Here is a 26,395-nt window from a genome sequence, read left to right as displayed (position 1 = left end):
AAATGGGTGATTTGCTGCAAATGTACTGCTCACATTATAGAGTTCTGTTGTACTTTTTTTATTTTTTAAAAGACATTGTGAACATCAAACACAACACACAAGCAAAGGTACATTATGTTCCATACACAGTGACTCAAATGTATTACGAATGAATTTGTATGTTGGCAAGCTGAATGTCTATGCCAGAAATGCCAGCAGCTGAATGGTGTAGTTTGAGTCATTTTAATGTGTTTGTATCCTGTTTTCTTAGCTATTGAAGCTGTAGCCACATTCATAACCAATTGTTTCTGTTAAGTCGTATTTGATTGTAAAGGTGCGGTCACATCAGTGAAATTTCACAGGCGAAAAAAAAGGACCATTGTCAGTAGTGCAGAGATGTATGGAGCACTGCTTTCACAGAAGTCACTTTCATACCAAGTAGATTTAAGTAGAACGTGTGAAATCTGCATGGGTAAATCTTCACATGGTACTCACATGCCGGTTCCTATGGGAATGACTGGATTTTGACCATGAAATTTCAAAAAGCAGTAGTAAATGTGACCTCACCTTAAGGATTCATGGTTAAAATTGTTTTAGATTAGATTGAAGAGTATAGATGTTATTTGTTCCGTTTCAATGACCAGCAATCATTTGGTGTCAGTGCAAATTGATGCCTTTGTTATGGTCAAAATGTTTATAATAGCAACCATTCAGTGTCCAAAGATTTCTGTGAAGTCACCGTGTCGCTTGAGCTGCTCGGTTTGCATGGAGTGTCTTCTCATCAACATCCTCCTGGTCTTTTGATCCTTCGGAAAACCCGCAGGAGCCGAGGGAATGTAGGGCTTTGTCCCTGCCGCTACACCACAAACTGCTTTGTTGCCGGAGCTGATGCTGCTTGGATTGCCACTTCCGGTGATATTTGGGATTGGTGTATGCTGGTTCAGCGGAGGGAGGAAACCAGCTCGAGGATGGGAGATGGGATCCAAAAGCGCCCCAGAGCCCTGACGTTCGTAGCCGATGGGATTCCTCCTGTGCAACTGCGTCAACGAAGCGCTCTCAAGAGATTCCCTGGAGCCCACCAAGATAGGAGAACGCGAGTTAGTAAGTTTTCTCTTCTCCAGCTGTCCTTTACGGTCTTCTGGAGAGTTGGCGAGGCTCACCGATAGTTGGGAATCGGAGCTGTAGTGGTCCATTCCTAGTTTCCTCCTCTGGATGATGTTGCGGAGACTGGACACGGCCAAATTTGGCAGGGATTTGTCCGGGTACTTCTCAGCCGGTAAAGCTTCCGCGCTGCTTTTGGAGTGAAGATTGGGATGGGATAAAGAGTGCAGGGATGATAAGCTATCAAAGGACATGTTTCGGCACAGTGCTCCTTCCGGTCTTAAACCTTCACGATTTCTTCCTTGTCGTAGAGTTTGACTCAAAGAGTTGGTTTCTTTCAAATCAACACTGCAATGCCGCGATAGTGGCGTGTTATCAAAAGCCAATCTGTTCATTCTGAAAGTAATTTCCTCTTCAGGCGTGATGTCCGGGAGTTCCTCCGTAGCGGAGATGCTTTTGGCATGCTGTTGGGCCAAGAAAGACTGTGGGATCTTCAGCCAAGGCTCGGAATGTAATCTTTGGAGATTGTGGATTTTGCTCAACCGACTGTTTACCAGGGAAACCTGGTGGGATGGAGAAGTTGGTTGGGAATTAGTCATGCTTCGGAGGTCCTGGAAGGAAAACTTGTGCTCTGTAGTACTAGAAGAAAGAGTGCCCTGTGGAGATGTACTGAGGAGAATATCAGATGGAGAAGCACAGGGAACAATTGTAGAACTCCATTGTTCCACCATTGCAAGCGGAGGAATGGTTAAGTGCTGTTTCGCCATTTGCCTTCCGCATGCCAGTTTGTCAGGGGTTATGATGATGACCTCTTTTCCTCTGGCTTTGCAGGCATCTATCAAGATTTTAAGAGTTTCTTCATCACTGGCATTGATGCCGTATATCAGAGCCGAAGAACTGGTGTGGTCCTCAAGACACGGATCCGCCCCGCTACCCAAGAGCAGCGCCACCACCTCAGGACCGGCTTGCTCCAGACAGGCGTGCATTAGAGCCGTCTTCCCACTCTTGTCCTGGATGTTCGGATCAGCACCACTTTCAAGCAGGTACCCAACCATCTTAGCCTTCGAAACACTTTGGTGGTCCATATGCCTGCTCCTGCAGGCGACCATCAAGGGTGTTTCGCCACACTCATTACTCTCATTAATATAAGCACCTCCTTCCAGGAGTAGCCGTGTGAGACGGAGACGACTCAGATAGACGGCCTTAAGCAAGGAGTTGCCATCAGTGTTGACAACTTGTAGACCTTCCATCTTCACCTCTTTCACTGTGACTCGCACCTGATGGGGATCACGTATGTTGCCATGGCAAAGCCTGTAAAGAGGGGAAAAAGGTTAGGTATTGCATGGTCTGTCACAATGGATGTATGGAAGACAGTCCATTTGAAAACCTCTTCTTATGGAAAATTACACGCATTACATCTGCAGAATGGAAGTCTTGAGTAGCTTTGAATTATCTTATTGTGTTCGCCTCGTTATTAGATGCTTGATTGGTTGCAAAATAATGAAATGAAGCCAAATGCACTTTCCCACTCTGTTTCTTTACGCAGTCCTGCTCAGCAACAAGCTCCTTTTTTGAAGAATTACAGCTCTCCCTCTCAAGCAATTTTATTTATTAATTTTTTTTGAAAAGCTAAATTCAATAAACCGAAGCAGAGACCTTGGCTTTATTGTTTGCCATTACTGCCAGACAACATTCTTTGCACTGCCTGTCCTTTTCAGCTTGAGCGCAAAGCTTGGCCTTACTCACACTTTCTTTAGGAACGGCATCTTTCTAAAGGCCATTGTGTTTGTCGTCCTTGGTGTTACTTTCTCAGAGCACTGACACACGCCTGCAGAACATCATGCCTCTGATTAGGGTTTATAAAGGGTTTCTGAATACATTTTAAGTCAATTGGAGAGATGGTAGGCGCTTATGTAAAGAAGGTATAGATACTGTATTCAGTTCCTATATCTGAGAGATGCAATATAAAGAATGCTTCCATGGTTCTCAACTGTGAATGAGACCTTTTTTTCAAAATTCTTTTTCAAATTTGCATGTGTTAAAGTCAGCATGAACACATGCACACTTTTTACTCTGAATTTGCTAGTAAATTTCACAATTGATTACAAAGAAATAGCAAGCAAAACATAAAATTTTGAAGTAGAAAGTCTGAAATAGTGTTTTCTTGGAAAACATACTCCGGTAATCTTACTACTTTTAAAAATATTTTTTGCACAGCGTTAACGTACATTCCTGGTGTTATTGTGTACAGTTAATTAGTACAGTTATTTCAGAGATAATTTCTGTATTTTTGCAATCTTTCACCAAAATGCAATGCTTTACTTTGCTTCTCAAATGACTCTCCTTTTCAGCTGATGCTCGTGTGGTGCACTCCGTTTCTCGCTGAATGTCAAGTTTCACTCAGAAATGTCAGGTTACAGAAGCAAAACGCTTGCAAATGTCATTTCATCTGGATTGTAATCACGTTGCATGCTGCAGGTGTTGAAATGAAAACCCCAGCTCTGCCTGTCAGTGAAACATTATCAGTACTGACTGTCCAAGTAGCAATTGCATTTCCTCTATGTGACAACAAGGGTTTGAGCAAGTTGTCATGAGCAGCTTGCACGCTGTTACCATGGAGGAAATGATGATTGCTTTTGAGTAGCTGTGACTTCTACCCTGTCAGCGATGTTCTGCTGAGCTGCTCAACTCTACTGGGAGCAGGTAGAGAAACTCCAGCTTTGCACTTAAATTGGTCTTTGGAAATCCTGCCCAGCTGTTAAGAGAGAAAACTCAGAAAACCACTCCATGCCTTTCGCTTCAATTCTTCAAGCTTTTGTAATGTACATGGAAAGATGATGTACGAAACAGCATATTCAGTATGCACTTGAGATTTTGAAGAGGTCGCAAAGTGTTTCTATTCTAAACAAGGTACTGTGGTTCAAAGCGCTCCGTGCTCTGTGCCAACTTAACCAGTGAATCACAAGAAAATAGATCTAACAATGCTTTAAGCGAACCTCATTCAGTCAACTTTGTGACATGGGAATAGAATATGATCTGCCTTCAGTTTGCATATGAAAAAAAAATTAGGTGTGATTGTCTTAAGCTGCTCATTTCATCATTTAATGTCAAAAACTACAGAGTTGCAGTGTTGATGCAAAAGTAAATAGATAAAGAAGAAAAATACATTTTGTTCTTACCGTGTAATCAGAAATTTAGACCGATCTGGATGGAGGCTGAAGTCAGTGATCACAGCTGCTCGTCTGTCTGTGGTGTAAATGCGTTTGACTGTGCTTTCATTGCAGGCTGACGTTGATCAGATCTAAGCGACAATGAGAGGTGCATGATTCACATGCTGGGAGAGAAACAGGCAGGATGGGAGAGAGAGAGAGAGAGAGAGAGAGAAGCAGGAAAGCATCAAGACTCAAAATAACCCTGATTCTCGAGAACTTCAGATACACATTTGGACCCTTTCAGAGTTTCAGAGAATTGATTTAGAAACTATTTCATTTCAAGCAACTGAGGGGTCGCAGAGGCAATTCGTTCAATGTTTTGTCTAAGGAGGCTCTGCCATAAGGGAATTCATTAAAACATGTCCAGAGACTATTTTATTGTATGTGTATATATGAGTGTGTGTGTGTGTGTATACATATAGTGGGTATAGAAAAAAACAACCCCCTTTAAAATAATCACATTTTGATGCTTTGCTATCTGAAATGAAGACAGACACCGTTTGTTTTTTCCAGCTGTGTTTACTCAGTGATAATTTTAAAGAGGGGTGATTCTTTTCTATGCCCACTGTACACACACACACACACACACACACACACACACACACACACACACACACACATATATATATATACACACTGTTATATAGATAGATGATGATATACGGATATAATTGTGTGTGTTTACATGTATGTGTGTGTGTGTGTATATATATATATATCGATGTATATATATATACATATATATACACACACACACACACACACACATAATACACGTACACATAATAAAAATGTAAAATATAAACTATTTTTAGATAGATAGATAGAATTTTATTAATTGCATATCAGTAATGAGAATTTGGAGGAAAAAAATGGTCTTAATTGTCATAGAAAATAATACAATATTTTGATACAACAATGCAAATGTGCTTAATTTTCTTTGTGCAAAACCAATGCAAACTTGATTTAGTTAATCCATTAATTGATTTTGCTGCTTGTAATGCATCATTGTTTTTTTTTGTTGTTTTTTTTTTTTAAGTATTACTTCACTGTAGAGATCTTGAGTTTCACAGGGACACTGCATATGCCGTCATCTTTGGTTTGTACAGCATTTGTTGCATTTGTAATGTCTCAAAACTCAAGGATGGCATGCAGATGAGAGCCTTAAAATGCTTTTCAATGCTTGTATGAAACAGGAAGCGACTCCTGAAGAAAACAACACCTTGCATAAGGACAGCTGTATTTCCTGTCTTTTTTTTTTCATCATGCCTTTGAAATAATGGTGTTTATATGGTGCAGTCTGAAATAGTAGCTGCTTTGATATGTGAAAGAACTGTCGTCAGGTTGATTGGAAGGTGAGATGGCGTAGTTTCAGTCCACTTGAGCAATGCCATCTCCATGGCAACGAGTGGAATAAAGAAACGCTGCGTATGAGTCTCACACAGGTTGGACTAAACTCACCGTGAACTTCCAGATTACGGCTCCTGCGTCTGATCACAGCTGATTACTGCAGCAGCTCACCGAGCAGTTTACCACCACACAGTAATCACGTGAATATAAAGAAAGGATAATAAATGAGTTATTTAGTGTGATTACCTTTGGTTGGGATGATATTGGGTGTTCTGGTGTCTAGAGATGTAATGTAGAAATGTTTCAATGCTAGAACTGAAACATTTTACACATGCAACAGCTGGAAGTGAAGGTCAGAAGAGTGATATTTAAAGACTAAATAACTACATGTCATTTATTAACCTAATGAAGCTCAAATGTGTCCAGTGTTTGAATCAAACTCATGACCAGGTTACTCATTCAGGTCACCTGTGGTGCAGGTTTGAATGACAGTTTTCTAGTTTATTAGTCATTTATCTGAAAGGTTCTGCTTGATAGATTTAGAATACTAGAAAATATTTTTTTACTGTTCTATTTTATTGTTTATTTAACATTGTTTTATTCTTATTTGTTTAATTGAATTGTAATTTAATTTTATATTTTATTATATATACTCTGTTCTATTTTATTTCTTTAAATTGTTTAATTTTATTCTAATTAATATATTTATTTTATTTATTTTATTTATTTTATTTTTATATTTGAATCGGTTTTATTCTGTTCTATTTGTCATTTAATTTTTTACTGTACTGTTATTTTTTATTCTTTGTTTTATTTTATTTTATTTTGAATTTAATTTATTTTTATTTAATTGTATTATGTTTTATTCTGTTTTGTTGCATTTTTACTCCATTTAATTTTTTCTTTAATTTATTGTTTCGTTTTCTTTTCTTTTATTGCACACATGGAGCTGTTACATTCCATGTGTCTGCTGTTAACAGAAACCATGAACCTGCTTCAGAGTGGACAGTCTAATTGTTTAGCCATCGTCATGGCAACTATTCAAGAACATCAGGTGCAACTTTTCCCAGTACACTGAGTGACATTAATGATGCTTTTCCTCTATTAGCAGTCGGCAGCGTCCGTTCAGATTGATTTTCATTTCAGTAAAAAAACATACATACATGTTCCATCCATATTCAGAGCAAGCTTTCCTGTGCAAAACCTGCTGACTCAATGCTACAGTGTTGTGGGTGGTTGCAAAGGTTTTGCTATGCGGTTACAAGGGCTTTTTCTGGCATTGCTACATTGTTAACAAGGTCCGAATGGTTGAGAAAACCTTGCTAAGTAGTTGATTAGTGATGCTTGGCTTATCAAACACCACTAAAAATGACCTATTAATTCTAGACGTGCCACAAGATGGCACTCTATCAGCAGTTTTTAACAGATTCATTTGTGTGATAGTGTTTTAATTCATGTCAATATCATATTAATATCATAAGATCATGATAAGAACCCAGCTGCTGACAGAATCTGTGTGTTTGGAAGAGCAATAGAAATAGTTTTATAGGAACAGCACTAAAACCAGCACAGCTAAAAATACTGGTTCTGTTCATTTATTGTTTTTTGACCCTTTCAAAGGTTTTAGTTTATTGTTGTGCATAAAGATGATGTTTGTTCCCAGTATCTGAACATCTGGCCTGGTAATAACCTTTCCAAATCCATGAATCTTGACTCTTCATTCCATTTGCGTTTGTTTAGAAACAGAACATCTACAAACAGATTGCCACACTATTCCCATTTTTGAGATTTGAGATATGAGTATGCCGTTATTTTTGGGATTGTCAGACAAATCAGTAATCCTCCATAATCCCAATTGCCCTTGCCAAAGCGTTCCCTGGGCTAAACACTAGCCACACATTTTGGAAGTAATATTTTAAGTTTTAAATGTTACATTTTTACTCTTTCTGATATATATATAAAATTGTTTAAACACTAGCCACACATTTTGGAAGTATATTTACTCTTTCTGATATATATATAAAATTATAAAATTATAAAAAATAAATAAAAAAAAAGATTCAAAAATTTCTAATATTTTTTTTATGTATATTAGTTTTTTTTTAATTATTTATTTTTTCCTTAATTGTTCCTCTTTATGGTATTTTTAGATTAATAAATAATAATTTTTAATTATTTGTTTTTTGTTTATTTGTTTTTTTTTATTTTTTTTTTAGATTAATAAATAATAATATTTAATATATATTTATATATATTAAATAATAATATTTAAAAATATTAAAAAATCAAAATGTTTTTTTCTTTTTTGAAAGATTTTTGCATTGCTTTAATAATCTTTTTTTTTTAATGATTTGTTTATTTTGTTTTATTTCATTTTATTGTTAATTATTTTTCTTTTTTTTCATAGGAGAAAACCTCTAGATGTTTTTTTAGGGTGTGTTTTACACTGAATATATCAAATCATGAGTTTGAGGACCTCAGCTGACCCGATGCAAAGCTGGACACAATCAGAAATACTGTCCTAGTTCTGAATTTACTCCATTATCCTCTTTTTAACGCAGCATTTCAAAATTTCGCAGGCTTTTTTAGATGTTTCATGCATGCTCATATATTTCGAGATTGAGTTTTGGCTGCAAGGATATTCAATATTAGCAGCAAACATTATACTGCATGTTCCCAAAGAAGTCTCAAAGCATGCTGGGTAAGCTCTTAATGTGGTTTCCTGCTCTGTTCCAGATCGGCCCTGCAGAGGTTGTGTTGAAGTGGGCGTCTGCTTTCGTGGGCTCTTCCTCTGTAAGACACAAGTTCATCTCTTTGTAGGAGTGAAGTCAGCTTTACAGCCAGGAGCGGGAGATGAAATTAGAACCGGTGTGAGTTTCCGCAAGCTTTATGATGCTTTATTCTCGTCTGAAACAAGTTTAATGTGAGTTTCTAATCACAGACAGCACATGAAACATTGGCTCTATTCCCAAACCCAGTTAGATGCCTAGAGAGACAGGGTTTTTAAGGCATTGTTATGTGATTCTAGGAAGCATCAATGCATCCTTACCAGAGAAGGCATTCCTAGAATGCATCACGAGCTCAGAACTCAGATTATTTATGCATAACACATGCCAACATGCATCATCCCAGTATTATATATAAATGTATACTGTATTTTTCTGCTATGATCTGCTATCAAGAGGTGATGTGTGCCAGTGCAGTAAAAGTGTTTACTGGTGACTTCATACAGTCACCACCAGGGGGCGTGCATGTCAATATTAATGCAGTTCAGACTGTATCAAACTCTTGTTAAAATTAAATAAACTCTACAAGTGTTTAGATGTGGAAAGTCTTAACATTTGAAGTTCAGTTTGGCTTTACTTTAAGACCAGCTAGTTTGGTGTCACAAAAAAAATACTACTGAAAAAAAGTGAGAGAAAATGTTATTTGAGTAAATAAAGAACGACAGTATTTAAATGTTTTTAATAAAACCGAGACTCAAATGCGCGCAGAGAATCAAATAAGTAAACTGAATCCGACCTCCGAACGCTACTTGAGAGAGAGATTGTAAATTATTATTATTTGTTGTTGTTATTTGTATTATTGTTTTGGAAACAGCTGAATTTCTGATGGACATTTAGACAAAATGCGACTAGTAAAATTTTAAAACATGATCATTTATTTAAGTAAACAACCGTTTTTAAATGTGTTGATTCAAAGGAGTCGCAAGTACGCGCATCGAATCAAATGAATTGGTGAATCGTTTTTGAACGAACGAATTGATTCAGTACATTAAGTCCAACATCTAAACGGTACTCGATTGTAGATTATTATTATTATTTGTTGTTGTTATTATCATTAATGTTGTGGAAAATATGTATTGTTTACTTCAGCTGACGTAGAAAACACAACAACGGTGAAGTATTTTTAAAAATAGTTTCTGATGGACATTAACACTAAAATACAACTCATACCTTTAGAAAACATTCTAATTAATATAAATAAAGAACAACAGTATTTAAGTATTTTGATACAAATGAGAGTCAATGCGCACATTGACGCAAATGAATTGGTGAGTCGTTTTCGAACGAACGAACGAACCGATTCAGTACGTTGAATTCGACCTCCGAACGCTAATTGAGATTGAAGTTGTTTGTTGTTATTATTAGCCTATTTGTAGTAGTGGTAGTGTTGTGGAAGATGTGTATTATTTACCAGCTGGCAATAGCGGTGTAGTATTTTGAAAACTACACTTTTTTTTAAATGATTTGTAAAGAGATAAAACTTCAGTCATGTTCCTGAAAATGGAGTTAGATTAGTTCTAGCATCTGCACTTTCCGACAAAAGCGCGAAACTCGTTTCAGAAAGAGAGTATTCTCAGTGGACAGTGATGTAAATAGAGACCGTCGGGTAAACAGAGACTGAAAGGGTAAATAGTACTGTCTCTTTAAATCGGTGTCAAAGCCGATTAGCGCTGATCTCGGTCGTGATTCTGTTGTACCGTCTGTTCTCTGCATCTATTTTTGTTTTACGTCGCTGCGCGCAGTTTAGACAGATTATGTATTAGTATATGTTAACTCTTTTACTTTCTAAAGTGTATTTTGGTTTGTTTTGTTATTTTGTTACTCCTTTAGGTCATCTTTGTGAGTAATTGCTGTTCTTGATTATGCTTTTGGGCACAGTATCAGCGAGTTCTGCTCGACTATAGATCATCATCTCTGGCTGCTGTGTGTGAGGAGGAGGATGATGATGGGTTCAGTGTGACAGTCAGAGCTGTAAGATGCAGAAGAGCGTGCGTTATAATGAAGGACACGCGCTTTTTCTGTCCATGCTCGCGCGTAAAGAGGGAATCAAACGCGGGTACTTGAGTAAAAAAGCCGCAGGAGAAAAACAAACTGGCCGCTGGAACGAGAAGTACTTCGCGCTGCACCAGAGAATGTGCTGCTTTTACTTTGATAACGAGCAGAGCACCAGACCCTCGGGGATTTATTTGCTGGAGGGATGCACCTGCGAGAGGATCCCGGCTCCCAAAGTGTCCACCGCTGGGAAAGAGAGTTCAGATAAACAGCAGGTATGTTTCACTCCACATCTCATCCGTGATCTAATAATTCAAAGCCACATTTCAGATGCAAGTGTGCCAGTTTGGAGGAAGTTGGTTTCTAAACAAACCACGTGTTTGTGTCTGTTTACGAGTTTGAGTGGGTCACATTGAACAGTGCACCGGGGCTAGTTGTCACAGTTTTTGCTCTACTGAAAACTTCTCAGTCTGTGTTTGTTTTTAGATTACATAGATTGAATTATATTAAAATTTTAGTTTGAAGCACTGTTATTTTAGTATCTTTGAGACTAATATGTTATATACATATATATATATATATATAATATATATATATATATATCTATATACACACAACAGATATACATATTGTATACACACACATATATACATATATACATATATATATAAATTTGTTTTTTATATTTTCTGTCTTCATTTTCGTTTCAAAATTTTTGCATTTGTGTTTGTCATTTTTATTAGTTGCTGTTTATCACATTTTTATTCTAGTACATTTAGTGCAATGTTTTTGCTTTATTTTGACAATTTGTGGAAATATCATGAAAATGCAAGGGGACATGAAGGTTGAGGATCCAAGTGCAGTGTTATTTTAGTGGGTAATCCAGAAACAGGCAGAAGGTCAGTTACACAGGCAATCAGTCCAAACAACAACAGGGCAAACACAGGCAAAAGGGTAATCCAAAAGTCAAGCAGGAAAACAAAATTAGCAACCAAGACACGAGACAACCAGGAAACAAGGCTTAGAATTGCAGTACAGACACATACAAAACTTAGCAATGAATGACAAGGAGAACCGGGCTTTTATAGCGTGAGCTAACAAGACACAGGTGCAAACAATAAGTGCTGATCAGTGTACTATAGGGAATGCAGTCCAGGATAGAGTAGCAAGGGTTTGGGATGGAGTGCCCTCTGGCGATATTGTTGGTGATCATTTAAAAAAAAAAGTATAGGGAATGCAGTCCAGGATATAATATGAACTATTATTTGTTAATTATATTTGTATGTATCTTTTTCAAGTAGTATAACATCTACTATGTTTTTTATATATGTAGTTTTAGTATATTATATTATCGGTGAAATATATATATAGCTTTTATTGTTTATTCAAGTATAGATTTTTATGGTTTTTAGTTTAAACGTCCAAATTAACCTTAGTTTCAAACAGAAAAACATCTTAACATTAAAAAAACACTTATTAATAGAACGTCCAAATTTACAACTAAAACATCTTTTAAAAAAAACGCTCTAGTTCCTCTGATTCTTAGCCATGTGACAACTAGCCCCGGCGTTTCCTAAGTGTTAGTGTACAGATGTTAACCAGCTAAACCAGTAATAGCAGCCCATATATTACAATCAAACATGACGGCTTTAAAATTAGTGGATATAAATGAGTAAATGTCTGTGTGCTGATACCGTGGCTTCAAATGAGAGTTTTTAGGTTTTCATCAGCAAAATGAATACAAATGAGTTCTGAAATAAAATATTGTCAGTGTGCAGACATGAAAAGTTCTATTGTGAATATACATTTTAGTAGTTATGCTCAGCTCTGAATTATTTAATGGGTTAGACACTGGTAGGTCACAGACTGGTTTATCAAGCAAAATGATTCATTGACTGATATTTGGTTATTTTGAAACGTATCATCAGCCTGAAAATTTGCTTGGCTTCTTAACAGAAGTTTCTTCTCACTTGTGTTAGTTTCTGTTATTGAATTACATTTGATACTATATTATACATACTATATGATAATTATTATATTGGACAGCCACCATGCTTTTCCAGTACTCACAGAAAAGTCATGGGAGTTCTCTGGTCAAGAGGTTTGGGAATCAATATGTTTACATCCTTAGAAGCAAGCCTGCACTTAAACAGACATGCGCTGCGGTCACTGCTCATGTTAAGCAGCATCTTGCAGATTAAACACTCATCTTCTGCGTATGAAGCACTTATATTCTGATCCCCGGCCATTTACTGGGACCACACGAGACACGTTTTTTTTGTATTGAGGTTTGTTGTTGTTTTATGTTAGTTTTTTTTTATTTTAAATTATTTTGTTTTTTTTTTTAATTATTGATTTAATTAAATTTATTTAATCATGAAGGTAACATTTATTTATTTATTTAAAATTTTAAGTATTAATTTATACAGTATGATTTTGGTATTTGTTGTATTCTGTATCATTCTCTTTAATTAAGCACTAAGGCATTCAAACACCTTATGGAGGTGCAAGTTACGGAGAAAGACTTGCAAAGGAAAATCTATAACTGCACACGCATTTAAAAATAAATCTATTTATTAAAATGAGTGTACTGTTATATATTTTTATTCATAAAATGCGATTATCATCAAAATTTTCCTGTGATTTTTAAGTTAAATTACTGTAGGGGTGAATTTTTTTATTTATTTACATTTCAAAGCATTTATTTATTTAGAATTTTAATAATAAAAAACATCATTCTATTAGTTTAAATAAACACTTTTGCTGTGTACTTTTATCAGGATAATGACAATTACAAATAAACGCAAAAGTGAAATGTTTTTACGTACTAATGAGAAATGTAACGATACAAATGTGACCTCGGACCACAAAAGTGGTCTTAAGTGTCAATTTTTCGAAACTGAGATTTATACATCATCTGAAAGCTGAATAAATAATCTCTCCATTGATGTATGGTTTGTTAGGAGGACAATATTTGGTTGAGATACAACTATTTGAAAATCTGGAATCTGAGGGTGCAGAAAAAATCTAAATATTGAGAAAATGATCTCTTTAAAGTTGTCCAAATGACAGGTCTTAGCAATGCATATTACTAATCAAAAATTAAGTTTTGATATATTTACAGTAGAAAATGTACAAATATCTTAATGGAGCATGATCTTTACTTAATATCCTAATGATTTTTGGAATAAAATAAAAATTGATCATTTTGACCCATACAGTGTATTTTTGGCTATTGCTACAAATATACCCCAGAGACTTAAGACTACTTTTGTGCTCCAGGGTCACATATGTGGTAAAATGGGATGTCCTCATCATCATCATTTATTTATTTTATAGGGTGAAATATGAATATGAATTTCTGTAGCCCAACCATAAAACAGAACGTTTGGCATTTTTGGAAAAAAAAATAAAAAATAAAAATTCTATATTAATGTATAGTTTCCAGCTGAAGTTATCCCCCTTTAGAGAGATTTTGTCAGATTTAGCTAAGTAAACCCACACACAATCTCTTCTGTTATGTTATAGCAGATGTTGCTGCCCCCTCCACACACACACACACACTTCTCTGAGATTATCAGCCGTCTGATCTGAAACACGTTTTGTTTGTTTAGTGTAGTTTTTTCTTTCATAATTGCGTGTTATTCATTGACATACACCACCAGTCAAAAGATTGGAATCATTACATATTTTTCATGTTTTTGAAAGAAGTGTATTTTTTTTTTTCATTATTGTGTAGTTTTGATTGATTTAATATTTTTGTTGTTTTTGAAAGAAGTCTCTTCTGCTCACCATTAGTTAAAATAACTGTTTTCTACTTCGAACATCTGTTCAAAATGTAATTTATTCCTGTGATCAAATCTGTATTTTCAGCATCATTACTCCAGTCTTCAGCGTCACATGATCTTCAGAAATCATTCTAATATTCTGATTTGCTGCTCAAGAAACATTTATTATTATTATCAATGTTAAAAACAGGTATTAGAATGAATTCTGAAGGATCATGTGACACTGAAGACTGGAGTATTGATGCTGAAACTTCAGCTTTGATCACAGAAATAAATTACAATGTAATATTTATTATATTAATATATATACTTGAAACTTTTGACCAATAGTGTGTTTTTTTTTTCACCCACTTACATAATTCTTTTCAATTCTTTATTATTGCATATGAATTTGGTATTACTGTAAAAAACAAATATTGGTGTATGTTGAAGTTGAGTGTGTTTGCATTTGCTGTTACTCATTGTGGACGCATTAATCAACGTTAAACATCAAAGGGCTTCAAAGTACTTCAACAGAATTTAAAAGCCAATGTTGATTGCGCTTTGATTTCTGGCCAACTCAATTAAATAAGCTTGTGATGTGCAAACTAAACTGTGTATTTATAAAACAGTCATTTGCCTGCTTTTAATTTAGAATTAAATTATAATTAATTATGGTAATGTTTGTGATAGTTTGGCAGTTTTTGATATAAGCCAATCCAGTTTGAGCTATTGTGATATAAAGTGCTCATAACTGCATTATCCGATTGGTGGATATTTCCTCTTGCTCCAGTTTTGGCTGTGTATCTCCCTCTTTGAACTTACATGATAAAGATTCAGATGCAAATGAAATATGCTTGACACAACCACCAGTGTGCCAATGACTTGTGTTACCATGGAAATCAGGATTGATGTTATGTTGAAGTGCCGCTGTATGCTTGCAGCTCTTACACATCACCAGCTTCCTGCTGCGTCAGCTGACTTTGAGTTCTGTTCACTTTAAAGTCAACATTAAAATTAAAGGTCACCCAATTTATTTTTTAGATCACTCACTATCTTTAAACATAGCAAATGATGTGATAAAGCACTCTTAGACTTTATATAAATAATATAAATAATTGTACTGTTAAAAAATTTGGGGTGGATAAAATTCAACAAAATGATTTTGGGGTGGGTATTTTTCAACAAATGCTCAACAAGACGGGATTTATTTGAAACAGAAACAAATGCTCAACAAGACGGGATTTATTTGAAACAGAAAAAACATGTGTTTTTTGAAATATTATTTTCTGTTTAACATGTTATTTATTTTTTAAATGCTGATTTGCTGCTAAAGAAACATTTATTATTATCAATGTTGAAAACAGTTTTATATATATAGTGTACATATATGCTTTTTTTTTTCAAACCCTATGTTTTTTTTTTCAGATTCTTTCAATACACATAAAAAAAACAGCATTTAATTGAGATAGAAATATTTTCTTATGTTATAAATGTATTTACTTTGACTTTTGATCAATTATCCGCATCATTGCTGAATAAAAATATTAATTTGTTTCGAAAAATAATTGAAATATTATTTTTTTTTATTTATGTGTTTAATTTGTGTTTTGAAATATTAATTTGTTTTGTATATTTGTTGTGTTTTATATATTTTAAGTTATACGTTTTAAATATATTTTAAGCTGTTGTTAATCACTGCAAGTCTAATTTTATTAAGTATATTTTATATTTGTGTCAGTTGTATAATGTACTGATTTGTTCATATTTATTGCAATGAAAAGAAAATGAAATCCTTATGTAGAAAAGACTGGAAAAATAGTTCTGGGACAGAAGCTGTACCTATTGATTCCCAATGGATAAAGTCTGTTCCCGCCTGTTTTTAAAATAATATGAATTTTAAATATTTAATTTTTAAATTTGAATTTAATGTACATTTTTTATTGTATGAATGTTAAACGTTAAAATGCATTAGAATGCCATTGCATGTTGTTGAGGTTTTTTTTTTTGTACATCGAATGCCATTGCATGTTGATTTTGTCATATTTTCTGGATTCTTACAGATGTAGTCCCTCTGGAAGAAGCGTTTCCCAGGGTTCTTGCTGTTTCGTGCGCTCTGTTGACCGTAGATTGGTTGCAATCTTGGAATAGTAGCCCTTCTGGCAGCGTGTTTCTCTCAGACACGGTTATCTGAATAAAAGTCTACAGTGCATGACTTTGAAAGAAAAATCTGTGTGCGTTTATGTGCGTGACCCAAGAAAACATGCATATAGGGCTGCTAGCAAAAATTATGTAAACGAGACAGATATTAATGTGAATTCTGACACGTCAATGAGTGTAATCGGATGCATAAAGCTGATTTTAATGGCATTCAGTGTGGGGGTTGTTGTTTTTTTGGTTGGTTGAAGTTGAACAGAATAATATGTTTTTTTTGTGGGCCGTGTGTGTTTTTTTTTATCTGTTTGTTTAAAAGGCCTGAGGCTCAGGACAACGCATTAAAGACAGAGGAGAAGCTCTACCGGTTACATAACCACACACACACTCACACACACCAGCCGTGCATCATGAGAACACACACAAACCCTTAAGCCTACGTCCTATAAAACACACTTTGCTCCATCACTTATTTGAGGGTGAAACTGTCCAGGTCATATTTATATCCATAATCAAGTGAATATATGTAAGAAAATAAACTCTGTAGTGAAAATCCTTTACCTAATTTGGTGTTCCTGGTCAAAAATGACTGCTTTTCTCTCATTATGCTATATTATCACAGTCTCTTTGTCAATTTGTTTTCTTTCAGTTAGCACGGGTTTGTATTTTGTTTTGGAATTGATTGATCGTAGCAAGGCCTCATTGATCTGCACCTCAGTTTTTTAGTGAAAAAAGCATTAATTATTGGGTAATTTTGGCAATATTCATTGAAAAACTGAGCTGCTTGAGATAAGATCAATGAGGCCTATGATCAATCAGTTCCAAAAATAAATACAAAACCTGCACTAATTGAAAGTATACAAGTTGACCAAAAGATTGAATACGATATTTGGTAAAAAAAAAATATAGCATAATGAAAAATGTATAAGCAATTTTTTTGTTTGTCTGTATTTTCTAGGCTGGTCATTATTGACCAGGACACCTCAAGTATAGCAAGGTGGGGGTGGATTCATTTATTTATTTATTTTTATTGTGCTTTTTAAGATTTTATTAATTATTAGCTTTTTATCAACTCACAAACCTATTTAAGTGCTTACATTAACCCCAGTTTGGCAATTTTTTCTTTGCTTTTTTATATGAATATGGTATGTTTAATGTAAGTTTAAAACAAGTTTGATTAAAGTAATCTAAAAAGTAGTTGAATTACATTACCTAAAATGAGTAACCTAGATTACATTACTAACTACAGTTTTCATCATGTAATCTGTAATCAGTAACAGACTACAATTTGTAAGTAATCTACCCAGCTCTGGTGAGGACAGTAACTAGCATTTTTGGGAAAAAGAAAATCAAAGTTAAAATGACCGGAACACAACATGAGAGTTAAAGAAAGCGTTGTATTTTTCCCTTCCAGACATGATGTATTCATATTTTTCCACTGTGTGTTGGCGATGCGCTTGGTGTTTAATTATATTACCTTCTTTTGATTGGGTGTTTCACATGCTGCTTCATGATTTAAGGCACATCTATTGTCATTTCCATTTAATGAGTGCATGCAAGTTCATGCTAGAGGCCGCTGGAAGCATCTCTATTTAGGTCAGAGCTGTTTTAATGCTGCTCACCATGGGTCAAATGCAATATGAATGCTGAATGCTGATATGTGGCCTGCACTCTCTAATGTTTCATTTCTCATCTTTTTCAGTATTACTTCCTGGTGATTTTCGGCCACGATGGGCAGAAACCTCTGGAGCTGCGGACAGAAGAGGATGCTGATTGTAATGAGTGGGTGGAGGCCATTCATCAGGCCAGGTACAATAAAAGACAAAACACTCAACGTCTCTGGAGAACATTATGTGGTTTTGCTGAGCTGGTTAACCTGTCATGTAACAGCTGTTAGATAGCAATGCAAATGGAGACTTTTGCTGAAGTTTCGTGCTTCTCAGATATTTCTCCAAAGAAAAAATACCTATATATATATATAAATTAGACAGATGCAACATCTTCAAAGGCCATAAACAAAACTACATAAGGTAAAATTAAATTCAATCCAGACCACATTAAATAAGACTTTTGAGTGGCTCATTGATGTATTTAGAACTCAGAGTTTCTCTTTGTAACTGTGTCACTGGCAGTTATTCAGACCTCATCATCGAGCGGGAAGTTCTCATGCAGAAATACATCCATCTGGTGCAGATCATGGAGACGGAAAAGGTGGCGGCAAATCAGCTGCGGACGCAACTGGAAGACCAGGATACAGAGATCGAGAGACTAAAGGCAGAGGTCAGTTCATCTTCATCGGTTCTATCCAGGGTTGCCAGATACCAGAAAAAATGTAAACTCCAAACCCACTATTCTGTTTTTATTTGGATGATTTTAGTTTATATGTAGTAGTTGCATAATTTTTTACTGTATTTTATACCTCCTCACATACTGAATCTTATGTGTGTGTGTGTGTGTGTGTATATATATATATATATATATAGAACTTTGCATGATAAATTGCATAAAATGTGATGTATATATTTTAATAACACATTTTAATATCACAACATGTGATATATGACAAAGCTATCCATAAAGCTTGCAATTTTTTTTTCTCAGAATTGCGAGATATAAACTTGAAATTGCAAGAAAAAAAAGGCATTTACCTTTTTTATTTTTTTATTTTTATTCTCAGAAAAAAAATCCACCCCAAAAGCAACTGAAAATGAACGAAAACTAGCCTAGTTTTTAAGCGTCCAATCAGCTGCTGGATTCCCATAAAGGGTTTACCTTTTTTATTTTTTTATTTTTTTTTATTAATTATTTTATTTCTTTTTTTATTTAGCTTATATGTAGTTTACATTTCTTATACTATACACTAAACACACACACATGATTGTAGTACAGTGGTCAAAAGTTTGGAAACAGTTTTTACTGTCTTTGAACAGAAGTCCCCTCTTGTTCATCAAGCCTGATTATTTATGTACAGAAAAAAACAGTATATGACCTACCACTTAATAGTTACTGAATCATACATACATACAATCCGTCTATATATATATCATCTTACTATTCTGATTTATATGAGTGTTATTGCTGAATAAAAGGTTATAACGCCATTATAAATAAAAATAAAAATCTAATAATAATATTCTAGAATATAGTTTCGACTTTTACTTTGCTGCCCTTCAAATTACTGTGGTTAATGACCAGTAGGGTATACGTTATTACCAAAGAATATTTTAAAACAATAGCTTCTTTGTTTTACACCCCCCGTTTGATTCATCCAACGATCCATGACAAAGGTTCACACGATGACGCGTGCGCAAACAGGCAGTATGTGTAGAATCCTGGCCGGTGCAGTAAAATGATCCATCTTCAGCAGAAATGATTATTTGTCTACAGAACATAAATGATAATTTTAATAAAATTTAAAAACAATTATTGGTATCACGCTCTGTTATTTTGATCAAAGATAATGAGACTTGATGAGCAGAATTATCTTTCAAAAAAACTATATATAATTAATACAAAACATATTATACATATATAATTCATGCATCTTTACTTTGCCTAATTTCGTGTCTCTAACTGTAATGTTAGTAGTAAATGATCATCTTCATTGTCTACAATTAAACCTATTTGGTTCTGATGGCATTATAAAAGTAGCCCCCCCCCCCAAAAAAAAACAAACAATAGGAAAGGTTCACACGTTAGTAAAATGATCCATCTTCATATTATTTTTCAAAAGCCCAATTGTGCAGGAAAACCCTGGCAACACTGCTATGTGTATATTAACTGTGTCATCTGTGTTTTAGATTCTTGTTCTGAATAAAACGAAAGAGCGAATGTTGCCCTTTCAGTCCAATCAAGAGGAAGAAGATCCAGATATCAAGAAAATCAAGAAGGTAAATGGTTGTCTACATATGGATTGTCATACATTTGTTCACAATTCTATATCCACCTCATTTACACAATCATTTTTGCTATTGTTTCTAGCGTAAGTGCAGTCATTGGGGCGTCTCCGTTGCGTGTTTTCTCGCAGGTGCAAAGCTTCATGCGTGGTTGGCTGTGCAGAAGGAAGTGGAAGATCATTGTGCAGGACTACATTTGCTCACCACACGCCGAGAGCATGAGAAAGAGAAACCAGATCGTCTTTAACATGGTGGAGGCCGAGACGGAGTACGTGCTCCAGCTCTCTATCCTGGTCAACTGCTTCCTGCGGCCGCTCAGGATGGCGGCCAGCTCCAAAAAACCCCCCATTAGTCATGACGATGTCAGCAGCATCTTCCTCAATAGGTATATTTAATGTTCTGATGGTCAACTTAAATTAATTGAATACTTGGTGGAAAACTGTGGAAGCTTGTTTCCACCTCGGAATAACAAATAAAAAACTTTTTATCTCACAATTCAGACTTTTTTTCTTGCAATTTATATCTTACTATTCTGCTTTTTTGTTTCCACCACAAAATAAATAATTTATATAGCATGATAAATAATTTTTATTGCAATTGCAAGATTATATTTTGCAGCTCTGAATTTATATCCCACAGTTCTGACTTTTTTTCTCAGAATTGCAAGTTTACATCTTGCATTGTTTTGTTTCCAACACAGAATTAAAAAATGAAAACAGTAATTGCAAAGGGGTTTTTTTTCTTACAATTTTTTTTTTTATCTTGCAGTTCTTATTTTCTAAATGAAAACAGTAATTGCAAAGGGGTTTTTTTTCTTACAATTTTTTTTTTTATCTTGCAGTTCTTATTTTCTTTGTTAGGGAAAAAAATCTGAACAATCTGTACATAAATCTTCTGTTTCAGATGTATATGTATATATGTATATTTTATTATTTTTTTTATAAGAGCTCTTAAAATAAAAACAAAACAAATTCCTTGTGTGTTTGCACACACTTGGCAAATAAAGTTCATTCTGATTCTGATTCTGATTATACAGTATTTCAGATTTTTTATTTTTTTATTTTTTGGCAAGCTGTTGACCAACAAAAAAATAACTTTTATTTTAACACCACCAATAAATGATTAATATATGCAACTATCACATGATTAAAATATGCAACTATATGCAATTCTTTTTTTGAAAGTCTAATATGTTTTTTAGAAATTAATGCACCATGCATTTCTCTTCTTTGCTGTTTTTAAGTGAGACGATAATGTTTCTCCATGAGATATTCCATCAAGGCTTGAAGGCTCGGATAGCCAACTGGCCAACATTAGTTTTAGGTGAGTTTGCTTAAGCTGCATTTTATATTTAATTCAGATTAAATTATTGTATTTTTTTGCACACTATAAAGTAGTACGAAGTGCAGTGCAATTGTTTTTTTTGTACTTTTAACATATAGAATAAAAATGAACATAAGAATAATTCTCTCATCTAGTAATTTACACAAGTCAGAATAGAAAGTATATGAATAATTTTGCTGAGACAAATGAAATGTTATTTGACTTAACTTCAATGCTCACGACCACGTACATATCACAGTTTGTCAGACGAAATGTGCACATGAACAAGATGCTAATGTCTGAAAACTGAACTGTCATGTTTCAGCGGATCTCTTTGACATCTTGCTGCCGATGCTGAACATTTATCAGGAGTTTGTGCGAAACCATCAGTACAGTTTGCAGGTTCTGGCCAACTGTAAACAGAACCGGGACTTTGACAAGCTTCTGAAACAGTATGAAGCAAACGCTTCCTGTGAGGGCCGAATGCTGGAAACCTTCCTCACCTACCCCATGTTTCAGGTGAACCGCTGACCTCTGACCTTTGAGCAAGGAGCGTGAGAACAAACCATAGTAACACTAGCAATACTGCACAGTGCATTTCATTTAACCGTGGTTGATTGTGTAAAAATTAGTGTTTTTGTATTTATCATTATTAGATTCCACGATACATCATCACCCTTCATGAGCTTCTCGCTCACACGCCTCATGAACATGTGGAGCGCAAGAGCCTGGAATTTGCCAAATCCAAACTCGAGGAACTGTCCAAGTGAGTGAAAGCTAAAAAAGTATATGATATTCTCTTTCATTTTCTGATGAACGGTACAACAGAACTAAACAGGCAGTGATGAAGAATTGTGGGTGGGGCTAAACAGGCGGTGATGTAGAATCAGTGGGCGGGGCTAAACAAGCAGTGATGTAGAATTGATGGGCGGGGCTAAACAGGCGGTGACGTAGAATCAGTGGGAGGGGCTCAACAAGCAGTGATGTAGAATCGGTGGGCGGGGCTAAACAGCCAGTGATGTAGAATCAGTGGGAGGGGCTCAACAAACAGTGATGTAGAATCGGTGGGTGGGGCTAAACAGGCAGTGATGTAGAAGCAGGCTTTGATCTTCTGGGGAGGCGGGGTTTAGACACACTATTACATCATAAAGTGGCTCATTCCTCAAGCTGTCGTTTTGGCAGATTGGCTTCAATATAAGCTGTTTTTAGACTGTCGAGAAAGTTGTAAGTTCTGTTCGCTTATCTGTCAAAAGATCAAGGGAATTTTGATTTCTCTGTTCATGACCATTTTAAAATATATATTTTTTTAAATATAATGTTTTACTCATTTTAAATTACTATTATTTCTTTATTTAAAATTATAACAATATTAACGTATGTGATAAAATATAAACATACTTAAATTATTTTAAGGCAAATAATTGTTTTTTATTATTTTTATTGGTTTGGATCAAAATGCTAACAAATAAAAAATGCATTAAAAATAAAAATAATATAGCATTTATATTAATTTATTCATTTTTAATTAATATAATTTATTTATTTAAAATTATAAAAATATAAAATATAAAAAATTTATATTTTGTTTGTTTTAAAATCTGTTTATTTAAAATGCATATGTGTTATTTATTTTAAATTCCTATAATCTCTCTTAATTCTTTGCCAGCTTTTAAAATCATCCTACTTCAAGCAGTAAGATGCCATACACCTCTGTGAAATGATATCAGATATCATCCACTAAACCTTTGGTTATTCTAAGATGAAACTCTCAAATCAAACAGCTCTATCAGCATGAACGCTTCCTCTATGGAGAAAGTGATGCTTTTAAATGCAAACAAGGCTTTTGAATTGTATTATTAACATTCACGTGACCAAGGCTTTGATCACACTTTCTCTCAAGCCTAGAATGTGTCATGATTCAGTATTGTCCAATTTGTTTTTCAATTGACTACCATTCTGACGAACACCTTAAAATACACTTAAAATCAATTTAATGTGTATATAGAGATGATACAGCTGTGTGTTTGTGTGTTTATTCTCAGAATGATGCACGATGAAGTGAGTGACACAGAAAACATCCGTAAGAATCTGGCGATCGAGAGAATGATTGTGGAGGGCTGTGATATTCTGCTAGACACCAGCCAGACATTTGTACGGCAGGGTGAGACACAGTTCATTACAGTTGTGTTTGTGTTTGATTGCAGGACATCCTCGTCAAATTACTTTCTTCCCCAGTACTTCATGTAGTGATTTCCTTCCTGTTTGTTTCTCTGTTCTACAACAGTACTAGTGCCATTCTCAAACACAGTAACTGTTTTCATTTGTTGGCTTATTTATTTAATGGTTTGATTTATTTCTGTGATTAAATATTACTGATTACTTTTTATCATGTTATGGCAAGGAACATTTTTTTATGGGTCAGATGTTCACTTTTTTCTTATTGTTGTTAATATATTCATTAGTTTTTTTTTTTTTTGTTTGTTCATATACATTTATTAATATATATATATATATATAAAATAAAATAAAAATGTATTATTTATTTATTATAAATTCATAATACTTTTAATTTAAAATTATAAAATATATATATAATATAATTTGCATAATAAAGAAATATGTGTGTGTGTATATATATATATATATATATAAAAATAGGTGTTTATTTAAAATTAATATTATTTCTTTATTTTAAAAAGTGACAAATATAAAAACATACTTATTATTAAAACCTAAAATATTTGTGTTAAAATAAAAATGTATTTATTTAAAATGCATATATATTATTTGTTTATTGTACATTATTATTGTTTCTTTATTTACAACTAAAGTTGACCAGCTTAACTGGAGTCAGTCAGCGGTTTTGCAAGAATATCAGTGTGTGATTGTTTCAGCTCCACACAAACACTGATCTCATTCAGCTCTGCTCCACACTGACAGCAAGGTGTGAAATGTGCTCTAATGAGATCTAATGTGCCATTTTAATGCATCTTGTCTCATAGAAAAGCATCACTGGATGAGACAGCGCTGCCCTCTCTCCCTGAAACACTGTCTTTAATGTTCTCCTTCCTCTGGGTACTGAGCTGATCTGTGTGTGTGTGTGTGTGTGTGTGTTTGCTGTAGGCTCTCTGATTCAGCTGCCCTCCGTGGAGAAGGGTAAACTGAGTAAGGTGCGTCTGGGCTCGCTGTCGCTCAGGAAAGAAGGCGAACGCCAGTGTTTTCTGTTCACCAAACACTTCCTCATCTGCACACGCACCTCTGGCGGCAAACTGCACCTGCTCAAAGTGAGTCAAGTCCTTCTGAAGATAATAACAGCTCAGCAAGTGAAAAAATCTAAGTGATACTTTGAGTGTCTTAAAGGAATAGTTCACCCAAAATTATTCATATATATATATATGTATGTATGTGTATATATATATATAATATATATATATATATCTATATATATATATTATATATATCAAATTTAATATTATATTTAAATATTCAATTTTTTATTCTAAAATAAAATGTATTTTTTTTTATAACTATGCATTATTTAAAATATTAAGTATAAATAGTATTTTTATTTACAATATTTTTATTCTAAAATAATGTATTTTTAAAATTTTTAAATTATATAGTTTTAATGTTTATAATAGATCTGTATTATTTATTTAAAATTAATAATATTTATTTACTTTAAAATAAATAATGTATTTTGTTTTTAATTATGAATTATTAATTTTTAATTTTGTTTTTCATTTAAGTGTGTGTTTTTTTTTTTGTGTGTGTGTGTGTGTGTGTGTGTATAAAGTATGCATCCTAAATTAATAATTTTGAATTATATTATTCATTTAAGTGTGTGTCATATATATAGTGTGTCACTATATATTAAATTAATATCATTTCTATATTTTAAATTAATCAAAAACAAAAATATGCTCCTGCTCAAAGTGATTCGAGTCGCCCTGAAAATAACAACCACTCAGCAATAAAAGGAATCAAAGTGATTTAAATTTCTTAAAGGAATCGTTCACCCTAAAATATTCTCATGATTGAATCACCATCATGTTGTTCCTACCCCACTTTGGTCTTTTTTTTTTATTTACAGTACTGGTCACTGTTCACCTTCATTGAAAAGTTAACTGCAGACATCTGGGTGAACTCTTACTTTAACCGTTTCAAAGTATAAAATAACTCAAAGTACCTTTCCTCTAAACCACAGCAAGGAGGCACGTTGTCTCTGATAGAGTGCACGCTTATCGAGGAGCTGGATGCCAGTGATGAAGACTGTGAGTGTGACTCACACAACTTTATTAATACCATTAATCCTAGTAATACCAACATGAAGCTAACTATCAATGAAGTAAATGTAGTGAGGTTTGATTCCCCATCTCTTCAGATAATGCTGCTGGTCAGGGACTCAATCACCTGGAGTTTAAAATAGTAGTCGAACCTGCTGATGGTCCGTCATTTTCAGTGGTTCTGCTCGCTCCGTCTCGGCAGGAGAAAGCAGCCTGGACCAGCGACATGAGCCAGGTACAATCTGCACAATACATGCAACACTCTTTCACAGTGTGTGCATCTGTAGAACAAACTGCAGACAGCTTTTCTATGAATATCACAGCTCATATGAAGCAAAAATGCACAAGAAATAAAGAATTTATTCAAGTTCAGAAATGCAGAGATTCAGTCAAACCCGTAGAGCAGAAGTTCATGTTTTGTAGCTAGAAAGCAGCATGCATGAAATGCACAAGAGTGAGAAGTTTCCATCATATGTGCATTGACATAAATAGTTTCACTGACTTTACGGTAAGGTTTTTGCATGTTTTTAATAGGAACAGTCTATTATA

General features: G+C 34.4%; 2 protein-coding genes across 2 annotated transcripts in view; one reads left to right on the top strand and one right to left on the bottom strand.

Moving 5' to 3' along the window:
• Nucleotides 1–42: 42 nt before the first annotated feature.
• On the bottom strand, nucleotides 43–4,394 carry LOC109053400 (ankyrin repeat domain-containing protein 34B-like). The gene is made up of 2 exons (XM_042765620.1): nucleotides 4,260–4,394; nucleotides 43–2,391 (listed from the first exon to the last, which is right to left on the bottom strand). The coding sequence occupies exon 2, from the start codon at nucleotides 2,328–2,330 to the stop codon at nucleotides 690–692; it is 1,641 nt and encodes a 546-aa protein (XP_042621554.1). The 5' UTR covers nucleotides 2,331–2,391; nucleotides 4,260–4,394; the 3' UTR covers nucleotides 43–689.
• Nucleotides 4,395–10,299: 5,905 nt separating this feature from the next.
• LOC109090606 (ras-specific guanine nucleotide-releasing factor 2-like) overlaps nucleotides 10,300–26,395 on the top strand; it is a 33,868-nt gene continuing 17,772 nt past the window's right edge. The window contains 12 exon segments of the mRNA XM_042765619.1: nucleotides 10,300–10,695; nucleotides 18,044–18,150; nucleotides 18,474–18,621; nucleotides 20,142–20,231; nucleotides 20,369–20,622; nucleotides 21,481–21,560; nucleotides 21,886–22,079; nucleotides 22,217–22,326; nucleotides 23,603–23,721; nucleotides 24,684–24,844; nucleotides 25,768–25,834; nucleotides 25,945–26,081. Of these exon segments, the coding sequence (XP_042621553.1) occupies nucleotides 10,405–10,695; nucleotides 18,044–18,150; nucleotides 18,474–18,621; nucleotides 20,142–20,231; nucleotides 20,369–20,622; nucleotides 21,481–21,560; nucleotides 21,886–22,079; nucleotides 22,217–22,326; nucleotides 23,603–23,721; nucleotides 24,684–24,844; nucleotides 25,768–25,834; nucleotides 25,945–26,081 (1,758 nt within the window). The 5' untranslated portion in view covers nucleotides 10,300–10,404.

The sequence above is a fragment of the Cyprinus carpio genome, chromosome A10 (assembly GCF_018340385.1).
Source record: "Cyprinus carpio isolate SPL01 chromosome A10, ASM1834038v1, whole genome shotgun sequence".
NCBI classification, from domain to species: Eukaryota; Metazoa; Chordata; class Actinopteri; order Cypriniformes; family Cyprinidae; genus Cyprinus; species Cyprinus carpio.
This window is presented reverse-complemented; position numbering and strand designations above follow the sequence as displayed.

Bases quoted from the DNA above. Each gene is read 5' to 3' on its own strand.
- LOC109053400 (XM_042765620.1), bottom strand. From the start codon at position 2,330: ATGGAAGGTCTACAAGTTGTCAACACTGATGGCAACTCCTTGCTTAAG.